General features: G+C 41.6%; 2 protein-coding genes across 2 annotated transcripts in view; both read left to right on the plus strand.

Moving 5' to 3' along the window:
* The window catches only part of LOC115014574 (glutamine amidotransferase-like class 1 domain-containing protein 3A, mitochondrial), a 1,770-nt gene extending 576 nt beyond the window's left edge, over window positions 1-1,194 (plus strand). Inside the window, exons 2-5 of the mRNA XM_029441549.1 lie at window positions 1-61; window positions 268-439; window positions 539-740; window positions 832-1,194. The exon at window positions 1-61 is cut by the window's left edge and continues 52 nt beyond it. Coding sequence (XP_029297409.1) covers window positions 1-61; window positions 268-439; window positions 539-740; window positions 832-1,024 — 628 coding nt within the window. The 3' untranslated portion in view covers window positions 1,025-1,194. The remainder of the gene's footprint in view (window positions 62-267; window positions 440-538; window positions 741-831) is intronic.
* A 2,814-nt stretch (window positions 1,195-4,008) lies between these two features.
* On the plus strand, window positions 4,009-4,602 carry LOC115015082 (repetitive proline-rich cell wall protein 2-like). Its single transcript, XM_029442243.1, has 2 exons — window positions 4,009-4,386; window positions 4,474-4,602. The coding sequence occupies exons 1-2, from the start codon at window positions 4,009-4,011 to the stop codon at window positions 4,600-4,602; spliced, it is 507 nt and encodes a 168-aa protein (XP_029298103.1).
* The last annotated feature ends 8,806 nt before the right edge of the window (window positions 4,603-13,408 follow it).

Genomic DNA, 13,408 nt, shown 5'->3' on the forward strand with positions numbered 1-13,408 from the left:
CGGCACAGAGATCCACGAGGCCTCTGCTGTCCTTGTTCATCTGAGTCGAGCTGGAGCAAAAGTATAACATTGTATTCATCTGTTGTATCCAGTCCTATTTAGAGTGACTTTGCAGCTTTCACATCTACATTTCTATTCTTATACTTAGCAATACAAAAGCATTGTTATAAACCTGACACACTAAGATATAGTTGGCCTTAATAACAACTCTAAAAAGATCCCACAGTCCTTAGCTACAGAGGCTAAGTTTCATATTCTTCATTTCAGGTGACAATGTTTGCTCCGAATACAGATCAGATGCATGTTGTAAATCACTGTGAGGGGAAACCCTCAGAGGAGAAAAGAAACGTCCTGCAGGAAAGTGCTCGCATCGCCAGGGGTGACGTGACTGATCTTGCCAAGTTAGAAGTTTCAGCATTTGACGCCGTCATCATCCCAGGTTAAATTAATGCTGCAAAATATTTCACATTTCTCTCAGTTTTTTCACCTCCTCTTTTGTGATATTTTGAACAACTCCTGTGTGTTCTCATTCATTCAGGGGGCTTTGGTGTGGCGAAGAACCTGAGTGACTGGGCAGAGAAGAATAAGGACTGCACCATCCAGCCACATCTAGAGAAGCTCATCAAGGCTTTCCACAAAGCCGGAAAGCCGCTGGGCATGTGCTGCATCTCCCCCATCCTCGCTGCCAAGATCCTGCCTGGCTGTGAGATCACTGTGGGACAGGACAAAGAATGTGAAAAGTGTGTGAAATAGTTCTCATCACTAGATATCTACGGCTATAAAAGAAGAATTCACATACAGTTCTAACTATTCTTCTCTTTTGGTCTTTAGGTGGCCGTACGCTCAGACAGCAGGCGCTATAAAGGAGATGGGCTGCAAACACGTCAACACGGATGTGGAGAAAGCACACGTTGATGTCAAAAATAAGCTGGTCACCACCTCTGCATTCATGTGCAATGCTCCCATTCACAACGTTTTTGATGGAATAGGAGTTATGGTTAAAGAGACACTGAAACTGGCTTAAGAAGTCTTTGATTACAAACTGGATGTTTGTGTCTGTTTGCTTTAAAACCAATTGTGATTTTCTATGCAAGCATGGTGTTTAATTTATGTCATAGCAGTTATTTCTGAGCACTGGTCTGATGTTGTATCGTCAATGTGTTGTTTTGAGATTTTCAATAAAAGTTACTCTACAAATTACAATTTAGCATTTTTTCCTTTGTTGAAATAAAAAAATTTAAATCATAAAAACTGTGGGATAAAATGATCATATACTCATGTATACTGTATATGACATCGGAGATACTAAGTGCTTTATTACACAGGGCAGATGTGCAAGACTTTGTCCAGGCAGAAATCAGAGTGGCTTCTCCCTGTACAGTATGTTAGCCAAGTAGGATCAGCATGGAGCTGTCTGTGAAGGGACATTCTTATCCACAAACCCTTACATAACTTAATATTTTTACATATCTGACTTTGGCCCTGGTTTTCCTTGTGCTTGTTTGTAATGAAGGTTTAAATAGTACCAACAACCAAAAATCTTTGAAATGGTAGGTTCAAGTCGATACAGTAACACAAATGTTGCTTATTTTTTGTATTAGTAAAATCTTTAATCCATATTTCGTTATTGTATGAAGTAGAATCCACAAGAATCATAAAAAATAAATTACTGTTGCCCAGAACCGGAAAACGTAGTCTTTTAAGTTGTTAAAAGTTTCTAAAAGTAACATATTCTGAATGTCATTGTGCTACATTTTGACAACTTTTGTGCATCAAGTATGAAAAAAGACTAACTTGAAGCGACAAAGTGCTTTGGGTAAGAAACAACACATTTATTGAGTCCATTCTGAATTCATGATAATCAGGAATACACTTCACTAAAAGTAAAGTATTGTATCACTTAAATCATCACTGTAATGACTCAGTAAAGTACAAAACCTTCTGCAATGTTGCTATTAGCCTATAAGTTACAGTATCTATGTACAATTTGACTCACGCTCTGAGGCGCTCACCTATTGGGGATGTTGTGATCCTCATTAGAGAACCTCATCAATCTGCAGCACACACAAAATAACACATTTTTAACAAACAAATGATTCTGAAATATAGTTCATAGTTACTGTGCACCATGAAATACAGTCGCTAGCTGTAAACTCTGTGTTGAAATATATTTTATATTGGAAAAGCCCTTTAGTTGCCTTAACATCTCTCTCACCACTGGAGGCAAATGCATGCAGAAGAAATAAGCTTGCCATCCTGTTGGCTGATTTATGAATGAAGGCCAAGCAATGTGTGCAGACATAATGTTGGACATTTCTGCTGAAGGGTAATGTGGGGTCAATTCAGTATTATCATCAACCCGTTGGCTGCCCAGACGGTACCATAGCTGTGTATAAAAGCTTTAGTTTGGTTGTGGTAATGGGTTTTATCCAGTTAAGGTGCACTGTGGACAATGGTGACCCATATGTTCCACCTATGTATACTCACAGCCACTCCATTGACGAAAGCTGCCAGTGTCGGGGAGAGCCTGGTGCCTCTGCGTCCGTACACAGAGCTGACATAATCGGAAGCATACCAGTGCTGGAGGGGATTTGACAGGTAAACACAGGGAGTTAGCCCAAGGACATTGCTAATACAACAGTTTACTGTCACGGATTGTGCCATCACATATATGAAGTGAGCTTTACTTTAAAAAGGTCTGGCAAAAAAAACCAAAACATCCTTGTTCATCAAGTTATATGACAAAATTCAGTATAATAACCTGGTATATTTGTTTTAACTCATCTGTCCACACACAGCTCGCGACTATTGTTTGCATAAGGTCAATATTTGCTTTCATCTGTCATACTGCCTCATATTAGATAAGATCTTAAATGTAATTTCATTTGACTCCTCCTCACCTTGCAGTGCTGCAGGGCCAGCTCAAACACATCTGTTGTGCTGCCAATTGTAATAATTACACGATTGAATTTCCACTCAAATCCCCACTAATCTTTACCACCACCTTAAAGCCATTTTCTTAACATTACAGACAGGGCTCAACTACTGTTCACCTGAACATAGTTTAGAAAATGAGATGAACAACCGTAGTCAGTTGAAAGGATGGGTTCAAAAAATGCATAATTGAACAAACTTGTGCTTATTTCACAAACTTTGGTCCTGTCAAAATAACACCCTGAAGAGAGCTGAGTTTCAAATTAATTTTGATTAATGTGGAATGTCATTATGCTCTTTAGGCTGTTAAAATGAAGGTGTATTTCTTATATTGTAAGTCAAGATTCAGATAAGGTGCTGAAATCCTGAAATCCTCTGACTTTTTAAGGTGTTGATACAATGCTGTCCAGCACCTTTCTTTTGCTGCGGTGGAGAACCACAGGGGACAAGTGCTGGGGCTTTACTTCACTGATGAACTTCCCATAGCTGGCTGTGACCGTGTCCTCAGGGGCCGGGCGCTTCAAGACTGTAGGGGGAAATAGATAGAATGTAGAGGTCAGGAATAAGTAAAGGAGAAATGCTTAGCTTAATTGTCTACAAGTCAAAATGATCTTTGTAATGGCTGAACTAGAGAGAAATACATTCCTGTATTTGGACAAAAGCATGAAATTAAGTTTACCATCCACTGCAGACTTATGCAGTCCTCTGACAGCCCACACTGGTCGAATGTTTTTCTGCATGTTTTTAAGGCAGTGGGTCTTGTAGCGAGCTCCTGGGCTCTTGTGGTCTCTGGGGTTCTGGAGTTGATCATTCTGATTTTTGCCACGGTTCAGCTGCACTGCTCGTCAAAGGTCTGAATCAATGTCTAGTCCTCAAAGGCTCTGGTACCCCCCTCTTTCATGTTCTCATAAGAGTTTCCCCGTGTCTAGCCTGTGTCTACCCTGTGTCTACCTCTGGTTTGTTTCTTGCAATTGGGTCCTCTTGTGTACCATAACTTGACATAATCGTGACAGAACGATCCCACCATAATATGGACCCAGCAGAGGTTTTGGGTTGAAAACTGTATGACCGAAAATGACAGGGAAGCCTGAGCTAAAGAGTCAGTTGCCAGTGTACCTTCAAGGATTTCTGAGCCTTCCACTTAGCCCGCCTTGTCTGCAGCTCATGCTCCTACTGCCGGACCTCTGCAGACTCCCACTACCGCTGCCGGACCTCCGCAGACTCCCTCTCCCGCTGCCGAACCTCCACAGACTCCCGCTCTCACTGCCGGACCACAGCAGACCCCCGTACCCGCTGTCGGACGTCTGCAGACATCCGCTCCAGCTGCTGCCGGATAACTGCAGACCCCGGCTGTTCCCCAGCTGCCTCTTGAGGCCCCAGGCCCTGTGCTCCCTTTGCCCCACGAGACCCCAAGCCCCTGTGCTCTCTCTGTCCCTCGAGACCTCAGCCCCTGTGCTCCCTTTGCCCCTCGAGACTCCAGCACCTGTGCTCCCTTTATCCCTCAAGACCCCAGCCCCTGTGCTCCCTTTGTCCCTCGAGACCCCAGCCCCTGTGATCTCTTCGCCTCTCCGCCGGCCTCCAGAGTACCGGCCTCCAGAGCCCCGGCCTCCAGAGCCCCAGCCTCCAGAGAGCCGGCCTCCAGAGCGCCGGCCTCCAGAGCGAATTTAAAGAATAAATATAGGCTTTTGATGAAACAAGGCAACGGTTGCTCTCACTAATTGGTCAGGCAGGAAAGAGTTTAAAAAATGTTGACGTATTAATAAGTTAACTTATCAAAAATGTGTTCAACATTTCACTTACGGTGAAATCACATTCGGAAGAGATGTTACAATGTTGATACGAGCACCTCACTATTGTTTTATGACAGCCTCGAAAAGTTGTGAACCCATCCTTTCAACTGAGGTAAATTCAGGTCATACATTTTACGGTTGTTCATTTCATTTTCTAAACTATGTTCCGGTGAACAGTAGTTGAGCCCTGTCTGTAATGTTAAGAAAATGGCTTTAAGGTGGTGGTAACGATTAGTGGGGATTTGAGTGGAAATTCAATCGTGTAATTATTACAATTAAAAATGGAGTCAGAATTTGTGTATCATTATCTGCACACAAGTGCAAAACCCGTGGATTTTATCACATGATGGTGATAATCAATAATAATCTGACCAACAAAGTGGAAATGGAGAAATCTTAAGTAAAGACTGTTGTTTCTTGATTCTACTCTACGTCAATACACTGAAGGTAACCACTGTGACTAACAACCTGTGAAGCGGACCCAGAGGACATCCACACCCAACGCCTCAGACTATAACCTCTCACAACAATAGTAAAACAGAATGTATGAGGACATACTATGTCAATACTCAATGTGTAAATATCCATATGTATGTTGACTCTCCCACTGTTACATGTAAGACTGTGTGATGACACCAGAGCATATTTCATAGAATAGTATATCAATATTTACATTATAATCATGCAGAGAACAAGATGATCTGATTTCTGCATTTTCACATTGTTATTTTGTTGTTGTTTGTTTATTGTTGATTATCACCATCATGTGATAAAATCCACGTGTTTTTCACATGTGTGCAGATAATGTTACTGTTGCGTTAATGTGGCGTAATAGGAGAAGGACTCAAAAGCAGGACACTGACTTGGAGCTTGGAATGATAGGTGGCAGGTTTATTTATGGGTTTCCAGGGAATGAAAATCTGGCTCGTGGAGTCAACGGGTGAAATGGGTAGCAGGTTAGCAGGCAGGCGGGTGGACAGGCAGGCATCCTGTAGCACAAAATAACTATGTGAGTAGAGTCAAAAAACTCATACAAAGATAGTACTTGGATACACAATTCAAGGAGCCAGAGCCGCGAACTACCACTGTAGCTGAGTAGACGATCTAGCAACGAGTGGCTGAAGAACTGGGGTTGATATACTGCCAGGTTGATGAGTTTACTGAACAGAAATCAAGGAACTGGGAGAGTGAGGGAAGTGCCACGCCCACAATACAGACACATACACAGAGAGAGAGAGACAAACAGGAGACACAGGGGAAAGGGAAAACACTAGAAACACAAGGAATGACAGGAGACATGGCCGTGACAGTTACACTAATCCTGAAACCATTTTTAATTGTAATGAGATGAACAACCGTAAAATGCATGACCTGAATTTATCTCAGTTGAAAGGATAGGTTCACAATTTTTCGAGTCTGTCATAAAACAATAGTCAGGTGCTCGTATCAACATTGTAACATCTCTTCCTAATATGATTTCACCGTAAGTGAAATGTTGAACACATTTTTGATAAGTTGACTTATTAATACGTCAACATTTTTAAAACTCTTTCCTGCCTCTTGGTAATGAGTTACTTGGTGAGAGCAGCCGTTTCCTTGTTTCATCAAAAGCCTATATTTATTCTTTAAACAGGGAAAATCCCAAGGATATTTCTTTCAGTGCAGGTTTGAGATACTTTCATGTTAACAAATGTGGGAAAAGAACAAAGGTATTTCCTTACTGTTACAGATAACATTGAGGAGGCTTTCAAGATGATGTGTCAGGAACTAAATTAATAAAGAAAATAAAAAAATCATTTATCGTTTATCATTTAATATTTATTATATTTTAAAAAGGAAAAATAACGCAAGGATATGTCCATATATTATAATATATAACCCTTATCTTTCAAGGCATTTTAAAGTGACATAAAACAAAAATAATATATATTTCTTTATGTGATTATATTAGCAGTGTATATTCTGTTGAGAACATACAAATTAATTACATTTTATAAATATTTTGTTTTCTCCTTAGGTTCAAAATAACACTTTTTGCTTCCTTGTTGGGTTGTGCATGTTGAGATGTAATCTTAACTTTCCTAAACTCAATTCTTCCTTGGAGCATATCTTTCCTTTGTTTTTTCCACGTGACGTCTCCTCATTGTTGCTGTATCTTCTTAAAAAAGTATGTAAGCCATTTCCAGTGGGTAACGTTACTGAACTTTGCAAACCACCCACCATGGAAATGTACACAATCAGAAAAACAAAAGAGGATAAGCTTTGTTCGTCAATGAACCAGGAAACCTCAAATATTCTGGTAAAAGCGTGAGAACTGAGCTTCTTGCACAAACAACTAAATATGAAGAGGATTTCTGCACTTACACAATGACACAGCGTACAATCGATGCATTCAAAACACCTTAAAAAGTCAGAGGATTTCAGGATTTCAGCACCTTATCTGAATCTTGACTTACAATATAAGAAATACACCTTCATTTTAACAGCCTAAAGAGCATAATGACATTCCACATTAATCAAAATTAATTTGAAACTCAGCTCTTTTCAGGGTGTTATTTTGACAGGACCAAAGTTTGTGAAATAAGCACAAGTTTGTTCAATTATGCATTTTTTGAACCCATCCTTTCAACTGACTACGGTGGTTCATCTCATTTTCTAAACTATGTTCAGGTGAACAGTAGTTGAGCCCTGTCTGTAATGTTAAGAAAATGGCTTTAAGGTGGTGGTAAAGATTAGTGGGGATTTGAGTGGAAATTCAATCGTGTAATTATTACAATTAAAAATGGTGTCAGGATTAGTGTAACTGTCACGGCCATGCCTCCTTGTGTCATTCCTTGTGTTTCTAGTGTTTTCCCTTTCCCCTATGTCTCCTGTTTGTCTTTCTCTCTCTGTGTATGTGTCTGTACTGTGGGCGTGGCGCTTCCCTCACTCTCCCAGTTCCTTGATTTCTGTTCAGTCAACTCATCAACCTGGCAGTATATCAACCCCAGTTCTTCAGCCACTCGTCGCTAGATCGTCTACTCAGCTACAGTGGTAGTTTGCGGCTCTGGCTCCTTGAATCATCTGCACACATGTGAAAAACACGTGGATTTTATCACATGATGGTGATAATCAACAATAATCTGACCAACAAAGTGGAAATGCAGCAATCATCACACAGTCTGACATGTAACAGTGGGAGAGTCAACATACACACGGATATTTACACATTGAGTATTGACATAGTATGTCCTCATACATTCTGTTTTACTATTGTTGTGAGAGGTTATAGTCTGAGGCGTTGGGTGTGGATGTCCTCTGGGTCCGCTTCACAGGTTGTTAGTCACAGTGGTTAACTTCAGGGCATTGATGTAGAGTAGAATCATGAATCAACAGTGTTTTCTTAAGATTTCTGCATTTCCACTTTGTTGATTAGATTATTGTTGATTATCAACATCATGTGATACAATCCACAGGGTTTTTCACATGTGTGCAGATAATGTTACACTAATCCTGACTCCATTTTTAATTGTAATAATTACACGATTGAATTTCCACTCAAATCTCCCACTAATCGTTACCACCACCTTAAAGCCATTTTCTTAACATTACAGACAGGGCTCAACTACTGTTCACCGGAACATAGTTTAAAAAATGAGATGAACAACTGTAAAATGCATGACCTGAATTTACCTCAGTTGAAAGGATGGGCTCACAACTTTTCGAGGCTGTCATAAAACAATAGTCAGGTGCTCGTATCAACATTGAAACATCTCTTCCATATCAACATTGAAACATCTCTTCCTAATGTGATTTCACTGTAGGTGGTGGGTGAAAAATCCACAGTCTTTGTTTTAAAGAAATAATGTACTCAAAAGTTTATCTGAGAGCTCTTGTGATGCTTCAGATATCCAAATTCAGTGCATGCATACCAAACCTTTTGTAAATGTTTTTTAATCAAAAGACGATACAAACATCAATACTGTAGAATAATAGAATCCTTAAAAATTAATGCCTTTAGTTAAACCAAAAGACAAGTGTTGCTGCGCTACACCATCCATCTCAGCCAAGAACAGAGACATATCTGGCTAAGTCCTTCCTGAGTCATTGAGTCACTGACATTTTTATGGCATACTATACGATGACTCTTTGAATTACTTTTTTTATTTCACTACATTATGACTTTTATATGACAAACAATGATTTATGTCTTTATTTATGACATACTTAGTATGACCTTTTTGGCATACTATTGTATGACTTATTTTAACTTTTTTATCACATAGTATTCAATGACTTTTTATGATATATTACATTACAGGTAATTTAGTAGACGTTCTTATCGAGAGCGACTTACAGTGAACTAACTACAGGGACAGTCCCCCTGGAGCAACTCAGGGTTAAGTAACTTGCTCATGGGCACAGTGGTGGCCGTACCACTAGACCACTAGTCCATCACCATCACCACCCCCATGTACTATTCTATGAATTATTATAACTTTTTTGCCAGGCAGGTTGTGTTTTGGTCTCGCTGTGTTTTTCTCTCTCCTCCCCCTCTTCTCTCACCTGTGCTCAAATTAGGTGTTGATTACCTGATTGGCTGGCCTATCAGGAGGAAGGGCCCTGTGTGTGTGTGTGTGTGTGTGTGTGTGTGTGTGTGTGTGTGTGTGTGTGTGTGTGTGTGTGTGTGTGTGTGTGTGTGTGTGTGTTTGTGTGTGTGTATGTGTGTCCTGTATATTTTCATCCACGTAGAGACACTAGTTTAGCAGGTTGTTGCCACCTCTGTATGTGTTTTACACCACTTTTTTTATTAGATCAGTTAGTGAGGTCTTTTGTTTGAAAGGACAGTAGTAGCCAGGCCTTGTTTTGTTATCTTTATTTCTTTTGTTTGGCTCAACCACTTGGTTCCTTCCTACCCCTTACTTTTGAGAGTTCATTGGAACCGGTTTTATTTTTGCAATAAATGATTATACACGTTCACTTCTACTCTGACTAGATCAATTATTGGTTGTTGTGTTATTGTCTACAGCTTCCCCTAGCGGACGTAACAATAAGATACCTACTTTGACCTTTGCAAATATACCATGGCATGCTATACTATTACTTTTTATGAAATGCTATAGTATGATTTTTTTATGACAAACTGTTGTATGACTTTCACTTTTTTTTTATAACATACCTACTACAACTTTAGAATAAATATAGGCTTGTGATTAAACAAGGAAACGGCTGCTCTTACTAAGTAACTCATTACCAGGAGACAATTTGTCAGGCATGAAAGTTTAAAAAAAATGTTGAACACATTCAAGTTGACTTATTAACCTGGTCCACAGGCTCATTAGGCTTCGAATTATCTATCCATCCATCCATCCATCCATCCATTGTCTACCAGCAGCTCCAGTAAGGAACCCCAAACTTCCCTTCTCCGGGCCACATCCTCCAGCTCCGACTGGGGGATCCCGAGGCGTTCCCAGGCCAGTGAGGAGATATAATCTCTCCACCGAGTCCTTCAGCATTTCTGGACGGATCTCATCAACCCCTGCGGCTATGCCACTGTGGAGTTGTTTGACTACCTCAGTGACTTCCGTCAGGGAAATTGACAATGATCCCCCATCAGCTTCCAGCTCTGCCTCTACCATAGAGTCAGAGAGGGTGTGTTAGTCGGATTCAGAAGTGCTCCTTCCATCGCCCGATAACCTTCTCAGTCAAAGTCAGCAGGGTCCCACCCTTGCTGTACACAGCTTGGATGGTTCCCCGCACGTACACTTATGAGCATCCTCATGTTTGAACATGGTGTTTCTTATGGCCATTCCATGACTAGCACAGAAGTCCAACAACAAACGACCGTTCGGGTTTAGATCAAGGAGGCCGTTCCTCCCAATCACGCCTCTCCAGGTGTCTCCATCGTTTCCCACATGTGCGTTGAAGACTCCCAGCAAGACTACGGAGTCCCCTAGTGGAGCCCCCTACAGGGATCCATTCAGGGTCTCCAAGAAGGCCGAATACTCCGAACTGTGGTTTGGGGCATAGGCACAAACAACAGTCAGATTTTTCCCCCCCATAAACCGAAGGCGTAGGGAGGCCCTCTCGTCCACCGGGGTGAAATCCAACGTAGCGGCGCTTAGCCGGGGACTTGAGTATCCCCACACCCGCCCGACGCAACTCCGGAGAAGAATAGAGTCCAACCGCTATCCAGGAGTACGGTTCCAGAGCCAAGACTGTGCGTAGATGTAAGCCCCACCAGATCCAACTGGTTGCGCTCCACCTCCCGCACTAGTTCTGGCTCCTTCCCCCACAGAGAGGTGACGTTCCATGTCTCCAGAGCCAGCCTCTGCTGCCCGGGTCTGGTCCGTCGAGGTCCCTGACCATCACTGCCACCCATGTGACAACGCACCCGACCCCAGCGGTTTTTCCCATGAGTGGTTCTTTGGGCTGTGCCCGACCGGGCTCCGTGGCAAACCCGGCCACCAGGCGCTCACTGTCAGGCCCTCCCTCTGGGCCTGGCTCCAGGCTTCCTCTGGGCAGGGTCTCTCCTTTTCCTCTGTATCATGAGGTTGTTTTTGAACCATTCTTAGTCTGGACCCTCACCTGAGATCAATTTGTCTTGGGAGACCCTACCAGGAGCACTAGGCTCCAGACAACACAGCTCTCAGGTTCATAGGGACACACAAACCTCTCCACCACGATAAGGTGATGGTTCCCAGAGAGATTTCGAATTATAGATCAATTATTACATTATTAATGTTCATCATCTTGAGTTTTCAGGCACAAGCATAATGTTTATATTATAACCATGCAGAGAACAAGGTGCTTTGGTGTCATCACACAGTCATGTGTTATGTTGCAGACATAAGAGTGGGAGAATCAACATACACACGGATATTTACACATTGAGTATTGACATAGTATGTCCTCGTACATTCTGTTTTACTGTTGTTGTGAGAGGTTATAGTCTGAGGCGTTGCTTGTGGATGTTGCTCTGCTTCTCAGGTTATTAGTCACAGTGGTTAACTTCAGTGAAAAGAGCCTGTTTACAAAGCATTTACTGACAAAAAGTATGCTTAGGCAGATTTCTTCAGGTGTTTCTTCTGATAACACTTTGTTGGTCAGATTATTGTTGATTATCACCATCATGTGATAAAATCCATGTGTTTTTCACATGTGTGCAGATAATGTTACACTAATTCTGACTCTGGTAGAGGCAGAGCTGGAATTTCCCTGCTAGAGGTCACTGAGGTAGTCAAAACAACTCCACAGTGGCAAGGCCCCAAGGGTTGATGAGATCCGTCCAGAAATGCTGAAGGCTTTGGGTGTGGAGGGGCTGTCTTGGTTCACAAGTCTGGGACAGTGCCTAGGGGGTGGCAGACTGGGGTGGTGGTTCCCCTATTCAAAAAGGGGGACCAGAGAGTGTGTGCCAACTACAGGGTTATCCCACTTCTCAGCCTCCCTGGTACAGTCTAGTCCAAGGTGCTGGAAAGGAGTGTTTGGCCGATAGTCGAACCTCGGATTGAAGATGAAAAATGCGGATTCCATCCTGGCCGTGGAACAGGATGGAACAGAAAATCAATTGAGTGTCATCTGCGTAGCTGTGGTAGGTGAATCCATGAGAGAGAATGACAGAGCCAAGTGGTGGTGACTTGACAAGGGTCCAACAGAAACCCTCTCCAAGTTACCTTGTAGGTGCAGTCTTTAAGGTATGATTTGAGCTGGGAGAGAGCAGAGCCTGAGACTTCCAGTTTTTGGACGGTGTAAAGGAGGATCTGGTGGTTCACTGTGTTGAACGCAGCAGAAAGGTCCAGAAGGATGACAATAGAGGAGAGGGAGGCTGCTCTAGCAGTGTAAAGTTCCTTAGTAACAGTGAGGAAGGCAGTCTCAGTTGAGTGGCCTGCTTTGAAACCAGATTGGTGTGGAATAAGAAGGTTGTTCTGATGAAGGTAACAAGAGAGTTGATTAAAAACTGTGTGCTCAAGGGTTTTAAAACTACTATCTAGCCACTGCAGCGCAATGAGAAAACACTGTCCAGAGAAATGCAAAGAGGGAATTTTGTACTAAAAGGTCTTTAACTTTAGAACGTACCTACTTAATGTATCTTACTATGACTGCAGTAGCCTCATATAAGCATGGTACTAAGGCTTACTTTGTTGCCATTATGAAATATTGGTTGGCCATTCACTAACCTTAATCCTATTCCATATGATACATATAAATCTATGGATTTACACTTTATATCTATAAATGACAATCCCCATCATTGTGAGCTCAACTGAAACTAAATAGTAATTTTCCTGAGATATGGTAGTCACAGGCTACTCTTTTGAGTGATCTTACTTGTGTTTTACTTTATAAAAATTAGAAAAACATATTTTGGGTCCAGAGAAGGACAGGGCAGCATGTGTTGAAATAATGAATTAATAATATTCAAAGAAAAGTCAATTCTTTAGAGCAGATTCTGTTGTTGTTGTATCTTCATAAAACAGTATGTAATGAAATTCCAGTGGGTAAAGTTGCTGAGCTTTGTCTTCCAATCATCCACCATGGAACAATAACAAAAGAGGACAATCAATGTCATTTTACCGTGAAAACACAAATCTTCCGGGAAAAGCCTGAAAATTGAGCTTCTTGTTCAAAATAATTACTACATATGTATCTAAGAAAAGTAAGCATTAGGCCTTTACTGGCTGACTGAAAGAAACCTGATTTATTAT

This window comes from Cottoperca gobio, chromosome 10 (genome assembly GCF_900634415.1).
Source record: "Cottoperca gobio chromosome 10, fCotGob3.1, whole genome shotgun sequence".
In the NCBI taxonomy this organism is placed as follows: Eukaryota; Metazoa; Chordata; class Actinopteri; order Perciformes; family Bovichtidae; genus Cottoperca; species Cottoperca gobio.